This window comes from Coptis chinensis, chromosome 3 (assembly GCF_015680905.1).
Source record: "Coptis chinensis isolate HL-2020 chromosome 3, ASM1568090v1, whole genome shotgun sequence".
Classification (NCBI taxonomy): domain Eukaryota; kingdom Viridiplantae; phylum Streptophyta; class Magnoliopsida; order Ranunculales; family Ranunculaceae; genus Coptis; species Coptis chinensis.
The window spans coordinates 4,626,322-4,643,666 of NC_141458.1; the positions used below are offsets into that span (position 1 = coordinate 4,626,322).

A 17,345-nucleotide genomic window follows, 5' to 3' on the forward strand; every position below is an offset into this window, starting at 1 on the left:
AGTACTCAAACAGTTCACGAGACACCCCGCCATGTCAACATTTTCAATCGATTCATGCTTTGATCTTGATCTTGCTCTAACTACACCAGTACAGAGTTCATTGGTGACGAAAGAACCAGATTTTCGGGTTGCAGAATTGCCAACAGTTTCTAGTATTGGCGGTGTGTGCATGATATGTATGGAAGAATTCAATAGAGGGAAAGACGTTGCAAAGCGATTGGCGTGTAACCATGTGTATCATGAAACTTGTGTCTCGACGTGGCTATCTCAAAACAACTCTTGCCCACTTTGCCGTTGCTCCATTTTTCATCACATGAAGGTTGTTACATGAAGGTTGCAAAACTGGTGAAAGCATTCCAAATTTCCAACCCAGTGGGGGCTATAAACTTGTGCAGAACGTAGATATGAAGGCTTTTTTTGTTGTTAGTTCCTGTTTGATTAATGAGACAGTACTTTTTTAGAAAAATAGTTCTGACTTCTGAGTGGTCAATTTTGTTTTTGCTAAAACGGAGAAGTCTACAGGACGCTAACATGATCAGTCACAATCCGATATAATGCTCAAATTCAAAACAAAATGCCATGTGGTTTATATTTTGGGAGATATTTTAGCATCTATTCCAATCTACCCACCTTCAGCTAAAAGCATTTTCAATTTACATACCTTTCTCTCGAGTTACATGCATCTCATCTTCTATCTAATAAAAAGGTTTGGTCTGGGCCTGCAGGGCCCATCCGGCAGCTACAAAACGTTTCTCACAAATTATAACATGGCAGATCTAAAGTTTTATAGGACTAGAGTATGCCCGTGTTTACGGCCACGAGACCTCGACGCGCCTGCAGTGCTACCCGACGTTCAACTTGCGCCTTCGGCGCGAAACAACAGCGCAAGGCACCAAAACCCAATTGCCCATCGCCTTCAGCGCAAGGCGCATGCAAATAAAACGGTGGGGCCCTTTGTGCCCCCTGCCTACCCCCACTATTACCATTTTTTTTTAATTGAGCCCATGCTCATGTTTCCAAGCCTATAAAAGATTCAACCCATAAAAATTTTGTCCAATGTTGACTTTTTTGTATGGGGTGGGTGAAGTGAGAAAAACTGTTTAACTCACCCTATAAAAGTTTTTTAATTCACCCTCCATAATTTTTTAGTGGTTATGGTTAGGGGGTGTGTCGACCACGTCTCACCTTATGACGTGGAATCTGTCCTCCCACTCATCTCTGTTTTGTTAGATAGAAGATATGTGCAATTTAAAATGTTAATTTAAAAGAGTATTGAATCATTGTTGATTTGTGGGTTGGGTTTTTATCATTCAGTTGGTTAGAATTTTTTTGGACCTAATTTGAAACTGTGTCGTAGGCACGGGCTATATACTAGTTCACAATATGTTATCTCTGTTAAGCAATAATTTGTGACCTTGTGTTACCATAATTAGTGAAGATCATATATTATTTTTCATACTCATAGTTTCTGAACCTATCACCCAAGGTTGGCCCTGGGCATATGCAGTCTAAGGTCTTGCATAAAACCAGTGTTCGTGATTCCGAACGAAACCTTGAAATTCCACCCAATATTTCAGTTTTTAAAAAAACCGGAATGTTGAATATAGAGTTGAAATATTGATTATTTTGAAATCAATCGAAATTCCAAATATAATAGGGATCGAAATTTGATGAATTTTGGTTTTTAGATTTGTCGGAATTCCGAAATCCCAAACTATGCATAAAACCCCAAACAAAAACCAAAAACAAGAGCCCCGGCCCATTCAGCTTTTTAAAACCTACTACATTATTTAAAAATTAACATAAAAAACCCGATCTAGTGCAAAATCCCATATCCTAAAACATAAAAAGAAACAAATAAAATCCAATTTTGAGGAGTTTGTATTGGGCCTTATAAAACTTAGGACTGGCCCTGCTATCACCCTTCTTTGTGATAATCTTAGTAGTTAGTACAACGTACATGGCATCCGAATATCCAATCCTAGGGATGTCCATCTTGCCCGAAACCCGAATCCAAACTCAAATCAAACCTAACAAAACTCGAAACCCAAACCCAAACCCAAATTCAAACCCAAATACATAGAATAGGGTTTGGTCACACTCTCTAAACCCGAACCAATCCGAATCCAACCTGATAATTTAGCCCTAAACCCAGAAAGTTAGAAAATAGGACTGTGACCCATAGAATAATTTTCCAAAATTAATCAGGCCAACTGCTGTAAACATCATTTTTTCGTTTGTTTAAACTCAATTCCCTGATTTACTAATTGGACTAGAGTCTGTATAGGGCGTATTCATGACACGTGGGGTTGTAAGTGGCAAGTGGGTCGTATGCCGAATAGCGAGGAAGAAACCTAGTGTAGCGGATCATGTCCGCGGCAATACAATTGCCGGAGCTACACTATGACGGGTCGAAAGAGAGGGGAGCGGACGGATCAAGCCCGAACGATGATATATCGCGGAACCTAGTAAGGCATAAGATTGATGAAGTATCGGGGGCCTAAATGGATGTGGATTAAAGGGAAAGGTTGGTGGAGCACAATAGCGGACATTATACTTAGAGAGCGGTTAGACAATGGGGGCAGGGCGTGGGACACGAAAAAAGATCATGGAGTCGCGGTTAAAAAGAAGATGGAGCGGTTGGAGAAAAAAGCGGTTATGGGATATATATAGAGGAAAGAAGGAAAGGAGAGGGAGAAAAAAGAAAAAGAAAAGAAAACCGAGAGAAGAGTAAAGAGATAGAGAGATAATCTTGTAGGTTGTAATAATTGAGTATACATTTTGGCCCGTGCGTAGGGGAACTTGTAGGAGAAAATGGCCACTATAGCGAAAAAGGTGTAGGAAGACCCTAAGAAAGGAAGGCGAGAGAAGACGCGTTGAGGAAGTTGAGAGTCTTGGGTTGGAAGGGGTAGGAGTGGAAGAATTATCGGATGTGGCGGTGGCGCCACCAGACTCGTAGGAAAGAGGTAGTTAAATTTGAAAATGAAAATGACGAGTTGAGGAAGGACACGAGAGACTACCCGAGGGAAAAAGAGTTTGGGGATCCTAGGGGCGATGAAGTAGAGGGGAAACGTGGAGTACCCCACCACGGACGTCGAACCAACGGCGGGTATCCTTGGAGGTAGTTCAGGCCATGATCGAAAAGATAGGGGAAGTGAATCGTGTGGCGAGAAAAAGTGAATCGAGTGCGGCTCAGAAAGAGGTAGCGAGCCTCAGTAAAAATCCGTTGGCAGATTCAATATGGAATTCCGAAGTACCTAAGAGGTTCTCCCAGCCCCGTGATTTGAATCCACGATGGGAAAGGAGACCCAACCGATCATTTGCACCATTTTCGGCAAAATGCCGTTATGGCAGAGAGTAAGTATGATGGGCTCCGGTGTATGATGTTTCCGGCCCGATCTTAAGGGAGGTGCTTGGGTAGTATTACGGGTTGGCCAGCGAGCATCAAAGTTTTGAAGAATTGGAGCAGCGCGATTTATCGACCACTTCATTCACGGAAAGAGAAGGGTGGTGGACACATCGCAGCTTTATTCAATATTAAACAAAGGTCCGCGAGAATCATTAAAGGGAGTTTCTATGTAGGTTCAAGGAAGAGGCGCTAAGAGTGGAAAATTTGGAGGAGCATACGGCGGTCATAGCTTTCCAGCACGGATTGAGATCAGGAACGAGGGTCCATGAGTCGGTCTCTAAAATCGAAATTACTACTTTGCACGCACTATACCCGAAAGTAGAAAAATACATACTGGTATGAGGATATAATCACGAGAAACGGCGAAAGGAAACGAAGAAATCGGGAAAGGCAGTACAAGAGGTTGAGAGAGAAGATCGAAAGGGTAAAAGAAAGACAGAGGACAAGGATAGTGGATCTTACAAAGGAGAGAGCCGAGGTCCGGAGAGGACAGGAGACCGGGGTAGGAGGGACATACGAGAAAGGAAGCCGTACCGCGAGCTAGAACAGACGCCTCTTAGCAGACCTTTAGAGGAAATCTTGCCTTTAATCAAAGGGAACCAGTATTATGAGGGGCCGCGAAGTGTCCCGAGGGAGATAGAAGGGAAACCATTTTGCGAGTATCATCAAGTCAGAAACCATGCTACGAATGAGTGTTATGCCTTGAAATGGTTAGTGGAAAGGATGATAGAAAAGGGGATGCTCAGAGAGTTTGTTGCAGAAGTTCACGAAGCTGAGAGAGTGCCAGCCCCGGCTAGAATCTTGGGTACCATCAATGTCATTTTTCGTGGGAGAGACGGCTGGGTAGGAATACACGGGGATAAGATGAGAAGGGCAGCAAGTCTACGACAGTGTGTGAGGTGGTGAGCATACCGCGGTTAGTAAGTGGTGCCGCGATCATAGACGGAAGCATAATGTTCACCCCGAAGGATTTAGAGTCGGTAGTTTCGCCGCATGAGGATGCCTTGGTAATTACCATAGCGATGGGAAATTACCTGGTTCGAAGGGTGTTGATAGACTGCGGCAGTTCAGTGGATTTGTTGTTCAAAGGGGCCATGGAAGAGATGAACATCGACAGAAGCCAGTTGAAGGCTCCGCAAACCAATCTGTATGGGTTCAACGGCAGCATGACAGAGCCCGTTGGGGAGTTAACGCTCCCTGTGACAGCAGGACCAGCGACTGTATTCACTAGGTTCATGGTGGTGGACACTGGATCGCAATATAATGCGATTTTAGGGAGAAAATGGATTCATGAAATGAAGGCCATTCCATCAACGTATTACCAAGTGATTCGCTTTCCACGAAGGGGTGGAACATATGAAATCAAAGGGGATCGGTGGCGCTAGCGAGTATACTGTGCAGTAACGCAAAGAGCTTGGTCCGCGGAATCGAAGAGTGGGGGGTGTCTAATGAGCAAGGAGTGGCGTAGCAATTACAGAAGCGGCGCAGACAATCGGATCCGAGCGCCATTGGGTCCAGCGTTGGATCATGCGGTTGAAGTAGTTAACACGGGATAGGAAGCGAAGAGAAATTTACATCTGTAGGAACGGACTTGCAAAGGAGAATGGAAAAATAAACTTCGTCTGATTTCTTAACGGAAAATTCAGACGTGTTCGCGTGGGTGATAGAGGATATAACGGGTTTAGATCCAGAGTTTGCATGTCATCATCTGCACATGAATGAGGGTGCAAAGCCAGTTCGCCAAAAGATGAGAGGCATACGTCCGAAGTACGCGGACGCGATTCGTGAGGAGGTTATCCGACTGAAGGGGGCGGGGATAATAAGGGAGGTAGAATACACAGAATGGTTGTCCAATGTGGTCGCGGTTACTAAAAAGAATGGCAAAGTCAGAATGTCGCGTGGACTTTACTGGGGCGTGAACAAAGGAGTGTCCGGAAGGATTGTTACCCTATGCCGCGGGTGGATGAACTAGTGGATAGAACGGCCGATTCAAGGTGTTCTCTTTCATGGGCGCCTCCATGGGATATAATCGGATCGCCATATGCGGCCCGGATCGAGGGAAAAGACCACGTTAAGTGGTAGAGGGGGCACTATCATTACACGGGGATGCCGCCGGGTTAAAAATCTTTGGGGCAACATTTCAACGAGTAGGAGAAAAAATGTTCCAAGGGAAGATTCGGAAGGGATGGAGATATATATTGATGATATGGTGGAAAAGAGCATGTCGGAGAGCGAACACTTGAGAGGTCTTGGGAAACTTTTACCGATACTACGGAGTACCAAATGAAGCTTAACCCAGAGAAGTGCACCTTTGGAGTAGTGTCTGGGAAGTTTTTGGGTTACATAGTAACACACCGTGGTATAGAAGCAAATCCAGAACAAATTAGATCATTGATAGAAATGCCGTCCCCGCAAAATGTGAAGGAGGTACAAAGTTTAGCGGGAAGGGTCGCGGCATTAAATCGGTTTATTTCTAAATCGTCGGACAAATGTCGACCGCTGTATCGACTGTTGAGGAAAACACAGGACTTCCAATGGACCGCGGAATGCGAGGGAGCCTTCCAGGAGTTGAAGAGTTATTTAGGTAAAGCACCACTTTTATCGCGGCCGGAACAGGGGGAAAAACTGTATTTGTATCACGGGGTTTTGAGAATCTGGCGGTGAGCTTCGGTATTAGTGCGGATCGTTGAAAGGATAGAAAAACCGTTTACTTTCGAGTAAGACCATCTTTGGATGCGAGAAACCCGATCTGTGAGAATCGAAATACGCTTTGGCACCGGTATTCTCGATCGAAATTGAAGCCTTATTTGAAGCTCATTCCGTGGTGGTGGTGATAACGAACACCGCCTCTAAAGCGGCGTTGAGCGCGGAGAAGTCGGGAAGAATGCTGAAGTGGGCGGTAATACTCGGTTTTTCTGAAAATCTGATGCAGTCGAATCTGGGAAAAGGCACAAGCCATGGCGGAGGTGTTAGCGAAATTCCCACCGGTGAGGATCCAACGTGGGGAGAAAGAAATGGTCATGGATCGCGAAGAGAGCTTAACCAACGACCCATTGGATCCGTGGGATCGCGGAATGGTTGGAGAGTTTTCGCGAGACGGATCGGCTCTGAGGATCTGAGGAGCGGAATTGGCGTCGTCTGGTGACTCCCGAGAACAATAAATTTTGGAATTGTCGATGAAATTGGGATTTCGCGGCTTCCAACAATGAATCTGAAAATGAAGCGATGATAGCGAGGTTTGGGTATGGCCCGAGATTTAGGAGTGAAGCGAACCGTGCATTTACTCGGTTCTAACCTGGTGGTGTGTCAAGTGAATGGAGGATTCATGGCTCACTGCCCAAGGATGGCGAGATACTTGGAAGTCTTGCGAGAAAAGCCGCGTGAGTTCAAGAATATTAAGTTTGCTCATTTGAACCCAGCGGTGAAAATAGACATGCCGATGCATTGGCGTATGTGTCGCCCTTGATACTACCGAGGGGCGGAGGAAGATCAATTGAAGTAAGGGTGTTGAGCAAACCTAGTACCACGGAAGAGGAAGAGGTCTGCCTTGTAGCTGATATGGAGTCCAGTTGGATAACACCCATCAAAGCTTTCTTGATGGGAGTTGAGTTAGAAAACAAACAGGAAAGACGCAGAATGGAACAGGTGAGCCAGAGATACACTTTACTCGATGGGGATCTGTATAGGAGAAGTTTTGGCGGACCAATGTTAAAATGCATTGGGCCGCTGCAGATTCAAGAAGTTCTGGCTGAGGTGCATGAAGGAGACTGCGGAAGTCATTCTGCAGGACGCACGACCACACACCGATTGATCTCACAGGGGTATTTTTGGCCACATATGAAAAGGGATGCAGTAGGATATGCAAAGGGGTGTGAAAAATGTCGAATTTCGACCCGGCCGATACATGCTCCAGTGAGCCATTACCTGATGTTTTTAGTCCGTGGCCATTAGCCATGTGGCGATGGATATAGTAGGGCCCGCCAACGGCAAGCAAAGCGGCAGGGAGATTTATGTTGGCGACAACCGATTATTTTACCAAGTGGGTGGAAGGAGTGGCACCGCAACAAGTCAAGGAAGAAAAAAATGTGAACAAATTTCTGTGGGAAAATATTATTTGTAGGTTTGGATTGCCACATACAATCATCGCGGATAATGGAACCCAATTTACTGGGGGAAAGGTACGAAAGTTTCTTCAGGCGTTTAAGGTGAAGCAAGGGTTCTCCGCCCCATACAACCCAGAGGGGAATGGACAGGCAGAGGCTTCAAACAAAATCATAATGGATATTCTTAAGAAGAAGCTGGAGGAGCGGAAGGGAGCATGGGCTGACCAGTTGCATCATGTGCTATGGGCTTACCGCACGACACCGCGGACATCTACAAATGAATCACCATTCACGATGGCGTATGGAGTAGAAGCCGTGATTCCGGTGGAAATGATAGAGAAATCAACAAGAACCAGCGCAGTGGAGTCAGGCAAAAATGAGGGGATTCTGACCACGGAGTTGAACTTCATAGAGGAGAAAAGAGAATTGGCGCGCATTCGTCTGGAAGAATATCATCGGAAGCTACAGAGACAGTATGATAAAAAGATGAAGCCGCGAACTTTCAATGTTGGGGATCAGTCTTTGCGCGGCCGGGTTCGCCCGGCCACCGGGGAAGGAGAACGACGGCAAACTGGGACCTAACTGGGAGGGACCATATGTCGTGACGGAAAAGGGAACTTCTGGGACTTATAGGCTACGGACTTCAGCAGGGGAAAAGATTCATAAACCGTGGAATGTAAGAATGTTGAAAATTTACCGTAGTGAAAGCCTTGTTTAGTTTACTAATGAGATGTGTGAGTTGGAGTGTAACACTGGTACACTATATTTTTATCCATGAATAAAAGAAGTCCTTCTACTGTATCGTTGGTATGGAAAGCAGATGGGAGTTTGATATCGTACTCCAAATCAAGTTGGGGGCAAACTGAGTTACCCCTCCAGGCTTCACAGCCGTCGGAGAAAGCGGGGGGAGGAGCCGCCCAGCGGACTACAAGTTCAATCAACTTGGGGGCAAGGCGGAGTTGCCCCTCCCGGGCTTCACAGCCGTCCCGGAGAAAGCGGGGGGAGGAGCCGCCCGGGGACTACATGTCCGAATCAACTTGGGGGGCAAGGCCGAAGTTGCCCTCCCGGGCTTCCACCGTCCCGGAGAGAAAGGGGGAGGAGCCGCCCGCGGACTACATGTCCGAATCAACTTGGGGGCAAAGCGGGTTGCCCCTCCAGGCTTCACAGCCGTCGGAGAAAGCGGGGGGGAGGAGCCCTTCGCGGACTACAAGTCCGAATCAACTTGGGGGCAAGCTGAGTTGCCCCTCCAGGCTCCACGGCCCGTCCGGAGAAAGGGGGGAGGAGCCGCCCGCGGACTACATGTCCGAATCAACTTGGGGGCAAGGCGAGTTGCCCCTCCCGGGGCTTCCACAAAGCTGTCGGAGAAAGCGGGGGAGGAGGAGCCTTCGGACTACAAGTCCGAATCAACTTGGGGGCAAGCTGAGTTGCCCCTCCAGGCTTCACAGCCGTCGGTGAAAGCGGGGGAAGGAGCTCTTCGCGGACTACATGTCCGAATCAACTTGGGGGCAAGCTGAGTTGCCCCTCCCGGCTTCACAGCCGTTTGAGAAAGGGTGGGGAGGATCCCTTCGCGGATTACATGTCCGAATAGACTGGGGGCAAGCGGAATTGCCCCTATAGGCTTCACAGCCGCCAGAGAAACAAGAGGGAAGAAACCTTTGCGGACTATCGTCCAAATCAACGAGATTGTACGAATAAGTGTCCCATCAGGCATCACCATTTAACACTTACACTCATATTGAGGCACTTATTGCAAATTTTGAGTACAACTCAATTGGGAATATAATAAATACAATGGTAAAGAGAAAAAATCTAGACTGCAAAGTGATTAACATTGAAGACCTGCTGGCCATGCCCAGAAACCAGGTGAAATAGATGGTACATTCAAACGCTGTCAAAATGAGAAACGCAAAATCTCAAAAGTACAAGGAAGTACATTTCATGAACAAAACATCAAGAGGAATTCCTAGAAATTACCGGGGCCCTTCACCCACGATGCGGGGAGCAAGCACCGATTCCACATCACCGCGAAGGAAGGAGCGGGAATATCCACGACCATGGGGCAGGCTTCTCGGGTAACGGCCGGTTGCACATGGGACCGAGGAAGGAGCTGAAGTCGATGCAATGGTTGGAGGCCTGTTGAAGGATCGGCACTCTCGAGCGGGGAAGTAGGCGTCCGGCGCGGAAAAGTTCCTCGAGCTGATGTTTAAGCTCGCTAATCTTCTTCTCCGCGAAGGCTACTTAAAACGGTGCAGCGCATCCCGGGACGGCTTTATCTACGGCGATTTGAGTGGCGACCTTAGCTGCCTCTTTCTGGCTCTCGAGTTTGGATGAAACACCTGAAACGTAGTCCGCGGTCTGATCTTGATCTTCTTGACACTTGCCTTTTTGGGCCTTCATGGCCCACAATCTGAAGAGCATCGCGATCTTTTTCCAATGCAGCATGTTTGGCCTTCCAGCCGTCAGGTCCTTCAATCTCTTGCTTCAAGGTCTCCACAGATTCCAGCGTGTTGGTGAGACCACGGATCATATAACCAATATCCAAGCTCAGCTGAAAGGGGTAACGGGTTATCAAAGTGTCAAAAAGACTAAGAAGATGCAAGAAACAGAATAGTACCTTTTCCCAACCATGGTATATGGATGTTCTATGAGATGCAAAGCTGCCAGAATCACCGTATGCTTGATCTTTGGGCAGGTGAGAGCTGAAGAAAAGTGACGCAGCGACAGAGGGATTGTCCAGGGCCGAGTCGCGTATAGTGACTTCGCGATCTCTAGCCCTGAACTGAGGTCGCCATATATCAGGTACGCCAGGTGACACTGATCCAGAGGGTTGGGAATTTATAGTGGGACGGCGTGCAGAAGCAGGAGGCCGCGGCAAAACAGCAGCAGCAGCATTGGGATTGGGCGCTGCAGTCCTAGCCTTTTTAGCAGGAGGGCTCTTAGCAGTAACTTCAACGGGTTCATCCCCTTCGGAGTCACTATCCCACAATTTGAGATTAGCAGAGGCCATGGCAGCTTCTTGATCTGGGGAGGAAGGTTGATCTAAGTCGTCTTCCCAATCCGCTACAGCAGAGTAGGAAGAGGGGGCGGTATATGGAGCAGGGGGTTGTGCCTTGGATGCAGCGGCAAAACGTTGGGCTACGGCTCTGGAATGCGATATCTTGTTGGTATACTTAAAAGATTTGTAGGGCTTTCTCTTTGGGCGAGGAGAGGGTTTGGGGAGTCTCTCTTTGGGAGGGGCTGGGCGATAAAGTGGACCTTGATACGGACCAATATTTTTCAACGAAGGATCAAGGAGAAGAGGATGGCCCTTTTCTGGATCTATGCCGAGGACTTCACTCTGTTCACTTCCCAAGTCGCGGAGTTTTTGAAAAATAGCTGAGTAGACACCGTTGTAAAGTTTGGATCGCGAATCTGGTCTCCAACCTGGGATACAAAAGAAAGACAAGTTAAAAAGAAAGTTAGGAACGAGCACGGCGAATAAAAAGTTTGACGTACCACTAGAAAGGAAACTGAGATGCCTTAGAGAAACGTCAGATGGAAGATCCGCGACAGAAAACTACCGGACACATATAACGGATAATGATGCCACACTTTATCGAGGGTAGTCGGTGGAGGATAAAGGATTTCTTCTGCGGACGGGTACAGAAAGACTGATATCCTACACTACCAAATTTGGTACTCTTCTTTATATAGTAGTGAGCTATTATATCGCAGAGTTGGATTTTGGGAGAATGGGTTTTGTTGTAATGATCTGCGGCATATAAGATACGCCAATAGTTACCAATGCCTTGACGAGGTGGGATGTTGAAATGGTTAGATACTTGACATCAAGGAGAGTTAGGGAAATCGCAATCCGGCCGCTATCCGACCCAACGATGCAATGAGACGACCCGGACCGCGGTGGGACTAGATGTGGAAATGGGAGCGCGCCGAGCACGCGTGCTCAAGGATCACGTTGGCGGGGATACCATAAGCGGCTTTAATCTGCGTCTAAGTTGGGCCTACAGTAGGGATGGGGGAGAGGCGAGTGGCTTTCCTTCCCGAGGTGGAAGGTTCCGCGGCGGGGCTATCGAGCCGGCCGCGGAGTCGATATGTTCCGCGGTGTGACCGCTAGATTTGGGAGCGGAGGACTCCGATCCCTCAGGTCGGGTAGTTGAGGAACTCGCCGATTCGGACTCAGACATGACCAAATTAAACAACGAAGAAGCCCTAAACTGAAGAACAGTAGTGAAAATAGGCTATGGAGGAAGAGAAATCGGAACAATGACAAGAACTAAGGGGGGAAGACAAACCTGAGGAGCAAAGCGGCAATTAGCAACAAGAGGGAAGTTCGAATCTTGCCAAATCAAAGACCCACTGAAGATGAAGAGCAGGAAGAAACGGGGAAGAAACTGGAGGAGTAGGAAAATGAAAAGGTTAGAGATGAGTTTTGGGGTTTTGAAGGAAGAGAGAGGCTTGGGCGGGATATTGATCGACAAGGGCAAAAGAGTGATTTCATTTGGGAAAAGTACCAAAGAACAAGGGACACGTGGGGCCTTGAAGAATGGAAAAGCGATTTCGAGGTGCGTCGCGCCCGAAATGAGCGTGAGCTCGATGCGCGTCGCGGATCGGACATCGAGATACAATAATAAGCGCCGCGTGCCATGGGTGCACGTGCCACAGATGTAAAAGAAAGGGGAAGATTTTTCTCGGTCTCGTAGTTTATCCGCGGACTTAAAACGATATCGCGGAGCATCAAACGGGACCGAGAGGGGCATCTGTATAGGGCGTATTCATGACACGTGGGGTTGTAAGTGGCAAGTGGGTCGTATGCCGAATAGCGAGGAAGAAACCTAGTGTAGCGGATCATGTCCGGCAATACAATTCGCCGGTGAGCTACATTATGACGCCGGAAGAAGAGTGGGAGCGACGGATCAAGCCGCGGAACAGTGATATATCGCGGAACCTAGTAAGGCATAAGATTCAGTGAAGTATCAGGGGCCTAAATGGATGTGGATTAAGGGAAAGGTTGGTGGAGCACAGTAGCCAGACATTATACTTAGAGAGACGGTTAGACAATGGGGGCAGACGTGGGACACGAAAAAGATCATGGAGTGCGGTTAAAGAAGATGGAGCGGTTGGAGAAAAAGACGGTTATGGGATATATATAGAGGAAAGAAGGAGAAGGGAGAGGAGAAAAAAGAAAAAGAAAAGAAAAAACCAGAGAGAAGAGTAAGAGATAGAGAGAGAGATAATCTTGTAGGTTGTAATAATTGAGTATACAGAGTCATTAATCATTTTCTATCACCGATAAGAGGAAACTATAAGCTTACCTTCATTTTCTTAGCCTTATCTGCAATTAGTGACTGTCATGAGCGTGATCATGAAATGAACCGCCTATCTCTTTCATGCTTTAATTTGCCACTTCCACCTCCGTTTACTTCTAAAATAATCACCAAAACCACTGAATGCGCGCTTCACATCTCTTTCAAAACCGTATAGATGAAAAGGTGAAGTCGTCCATTCTAAGTCTTTTATTTAATTTTCTCTTGATGATAAACGATATCTATGAATAAAGTAGTACTACATGTCGGTGTGGGATATAATCTTAGCCAAACAAAAAAAGGTCCGTGTCTCTCACTCTCTCCAAAGATTGAATACTGTTTCATTACCAGATGACTAATCAACTCTACGTTATATTCCACATTTCCACTTTTCCAATAATGATAGGGACCTCTGTCACGTTCGTCCGTTTGCAGAACTAAGGATTGCTAGTGAAATATTCCCCGACTCGTAGTTCTAGCTCATAGCAATATATTGGGGTTATCAATGCATGTATCAATATATTGGGGTTAAATACTACAATCCAATTTATAAAATAAAATACATACAAATGAGTAAATGACAGAACATATAGGCTGAATTTGTATTTATATATCCATTTTGTGTTTTCGATACATACAATACCGACATGCAACTTGCATGTGAGTTCATATAATCATACAAAAATACAAAATAGTTCGAATTTCACCATTTACACAATTCAAAATCGTTGTAATCATGAAATTTACTTGATACGTTTCTCGATTTTTTATTTTGCTAGACAGGGTAATTGTACTGAGCAATAGCAAAGTTACAGTTTAAATTTGTGAAGGCCCTATGTAGGCTCTCCTACATTACAGTAAGGAAGTGTGAGGGAGTAATATACACTTCTAGTGAATATCAAGCACGTGTCCAATATATTAGGACGATCACACTCATCCACACATCCAGGTCGCTGATGATAAGTTTATACAGGTCAAGCAAACTCAGAGGCGGAACCAGGACTTCAACTCTCCCCGGGCTAAATGGATCCCATTTTTGCTACAATAAAACTATGCTAACTTTGATTCTAGTCAAATAGAAATCAGCCATGATTTAAAAAAAGAGAGAACCGTTCTAGCTTTTTTTTTCCTCTCCTCACAATTTCACGAGTCCTACCCATTTTGCCAAGTCACACAGAATAAAATCCCCCATCTTTCTGAACATCCCATAAAAAACTAGTAATTCTTAACATCCCATAAGAAACTCATCACTGATTCATGCTTCTCATTGAACTAAGGTTTTCAATTTGTTTTTAGTGTGACTTTTTTTCATCTAGTCCATTGTTATATAGAAACCAAAAAGGAGAGACTAATAGTAATAAAAAGGTTGTTTCTAGATTTGAAGGGAATTGAACATGGTGGCAAATTAACAACTATTATTTCAAACATTGCATGTTAAATTGTTGATAGATCTGTTTTGGGTAATTGAGGAACATTACCACTCTGTTTTGAGAAGCAAAAGTTTATGTAAAAATTAAGTTTCAAACCATTAAGGAGATGAAAACCTTAAACCAACACCCAATTTAGAGGTTGAGGGACAATAAAACCTAATTAGACCCGTTGTTTTTCGACTTCAATCCAAAATAAATAAAAATAAAAAGCAAAGTAGCAGAATGAACATGGACTGATGGACAGGAGAAGAAAGATGCAAACTGAGCATAGAGTTTTATTGCAGCAAAATTGGAGGGCTGGTATTGTACTGCATACACTTTTTCTATTTTATCAAAATAACCGGGATGAAGCCTAGTGTAGCCCTCTCCTGGGTCCGCCCCTGAGCGAATTCATCATCGCCTTGAGATTCTCATCTAGCTCCTTAGAATCAATATCCTTCCTATCACCATCAAGGGTCATACCTTCCAACAAACAGGCCGCTATAGGTGCAGACTTGTAACTACAGTTCGACCTCTTAACAAGCCATTTCTTTCCCGTTCCCTCATCTACATACACCAGATTGCGCTCTAGGTCGTCTTTATCCTTAACAAATAGACCTTTACCAACCTCTCTGACCTTCTGCTTCTCTTTCCCTTTACCACCAGAAGCGTCCCCAACAGGCGCGGGTGGCCCACTCTCAGTGCCCCCAAACCCCAAGACACTGAAGTTGACCGGTGCTCTTTTCCCCTAGTTCGTTTGCCACTAGCAGCACCAGAGCTACTCCCCAGAACAAGCTCAGCCGCTTTAGCGACCTTCGCAGCTCTCGAGTCATACTCATCAACCTTCTTCTTCAACGAACTCTTACGTTCACGAGGAGTGAAGGAGATGTCCTCCGAATCCAAGGGGACGCCCTCATGCACCCTCCCCTTAGGGTCAGCCTCAGGTCGCCTCACATAACCACCACTAGGCCCCGAGCCCCCAGCACCTCCTTCCGTTTGAGTTTTCCCATTGCGGCTTCTATTTCTCTCCTTTCTGGTGACAATTCCACTATTGTTCCTCTCCATCACAGACTTAGCACAATCAACCCAAGCACGAGCCCTTTTCTTCTGGTTTCTCCTCTTTAATCGAATCTCTCGACCTCCCCTCTCTATGAAGTAGTTTGCTATCTCAGGAAGTCTCTTTTGCTTCTCAGCTTGGCTTAGCTTAGTGAACTTCTTGATCACCCCATGCGAATTCCTCCTTGAAATAGCAACCTTTGCAAAACATCAAAGAAATGAATCAAATTCAAAACCAACTACCAAAACACACGAACAATAGACAGCAGCACATCGGGACATACCAGCAAAATTGCAAACCGTAGTGTTCACTCCAAACCCACTAGCACAATAATGTCCAATTAACAAAAACGGCCTTCTCTCCCAAGGCTCGTTGCTCACACCATCCAGAACGCTCGACTTTTTTGTGAGCGTCGATAGGCTAAAATTATTAGCACGAGATCGCTTCACAGTGAAGTGCTCAATAATATTAGCGACCACTATGCGATACTCCCCGCTCTCATTCAACAAGTCAAAAACTCTAAGCAAACGCCAGGTGTTGCCAACAAACTAGCAGGGCGCTTTCTCACAAAAGTTTAAAAAGTTACAAGTAAGTTTCGAAAACGGTAGTCTCATACCAGCTCGTAGCTGTCCCTCACAAACTACCACCCCATAATCCCAAGGGATGAACACATTACTAAAGACATCAGCGTTCTCTCCTAGTTCGTGTATTTCCAGGTCGCTAACACAAATATCATAAGCATGCCTCAAATCCCCAAAGCTTCTCAAAGCTCGCTTATCGACTACTCTAGGCGGTAATCCACTAGAGGATGATGCAACCCTATCACCAGAACTGCTCGCCACCGCGACCACAGAATCAGAACCAACTTCCTCTACTTCTTCACTCAATAAAACCTTTCGAATCTCCTCAGATTGAGTGTCATCTGAGTCAGACATACTTCCTCTCTTTTCACAAGTTGCCAACAACAAACAACAACCACTAACGACCTCACAACCCAACAGAAAAAGAAAAAGAAGAAAAATTGCAAAACAAAAATGGCAGAGAAGAGAAACTAACCTTACACTCTCGTTTTCAGTAGGATACAAAGTGACGAACCGTTTAGTTCTCCAGGCGTATATTGCAAGCCACCAGTTCGTTTCCCAAAAAAGTGTAATCATTTTTATTTAACCCTAAAGTGCCACGTCTCCCCACAAAATGAGGTGGTTCATTTGCGACCTTTCAAATCAACCGTACCACGCCAACTTAAAACTCTCACCAGATCACTATCCAATGCTTAACGACCTGTTGAGAGGGGGCTGTGTGAGGGAGTAATATACACTTTCAGTGAATATCAAGCACGTGTCCAGCACACCAAGATAATCACACTCATCCACCGCCCGGATCGGCCCGGCGTGATCGGTTCATATGCCACGGTGACATCTTTAAAGGCGCGACCTCATCATCACCGTTAAAGTTTTCGCCCGTAACGCAAAATGTAATCAAATCCAAAACTTGACACAACGGAGGAATAATATTTTACCTATATAAAGAAGTGACATCTTTAAGATCGGAGCTTCATCCAAACAAGCTCACCATTATCAATTAACCCATTTCCCCTCAGGTCTACCCCTTTAAACATAGCTTTACATTAAATGTCATCAAATCCAAAACTTGACCTTTGTTTTTCAACCCCGAGGAACAAATTCGTTCTATTATTTTACCTATATAAAGAAGAGGATGAACTATTATACGTCTGACCTGATTCAAGTCTCTCCAGTAGAGAGAGAGAACTTGATACATAGACAGTTCATCCAAACAAGCTCGATCAAACCCAATCAATTAACCCATTTCCCCTCAGATTGTCTACCCCAATAAAGTTAAACGAAACTTAACATTTACAAAAAGTTACAATGTAAGCTCACAAAGTCACAAGGTAAATCTGGAATAAGTAGAATTTTTGTTTTCAACCCCGTGAACAAATTCAGTTCTATTAGGCCACCATACATACCGACATACGTTACTGGACTCGCAATTAGACTTTAGATAAAGACATTTGGAAGATTTTAGACGTTACGAAAAACGGAA

At 45.5% G+C, this 17,345-nt stretch overlaps 1 protein-coding gene across 1 annotated transcript; it reads right to left on the reverse strand.

The window, feature by feature from the left end:
* Nucleotides 1–9,337: 9,337 nt before the first annotated feature.
* Nucleotides 9,338–13,040, reverse strand: LOC147507425 (uncharacterized). Its single transcript, XM_086596278.1, has 4 exons — nt 12,825–13,040; nt 10,127–10,935; nt 9,890–10,060; nt 9,338–9,400 (listed from the first exon to the last, which is right to left on the reverse strand). Exons 2-4 carry the CDS (start codon nt 10,517–10,519, stop codon nt 9,338–9,340), a joined length of 627 nt encoding a protein of 208 aa, XP_086452404.1. The 5' UTR covers nt 10,520–10,935; nt 12,825–13,040.
* Nucleotides 13,041–17,345: the final 4,305 nt, after the last annotated feature.

Bases quoted from the DNA above. Each gene is read 5' to 3' on its own strand.
- LOC147507425 (XM_086596278.1), bottom strand. From the start codon at position 10,519: ATGGCCTCTGCTAATCTCAAATTGTGGGATAGTGACTCCGAAGGGGAT. The intron at 10,061-10,126 runs GTACTATTCTGT...TACCCCTTTCAG, and splicing joins TATACCATGGTTGGGAAAAG to CTGAGCTTGGATATTGGTTA. The intron at 9,401-9,889 runs GTGTCAAGAAGA...TCATTTTGACAG, and splicing joins ATGAAGGCCCAAAAAGGCAA to CGTTTGAATGTACCATCTAT.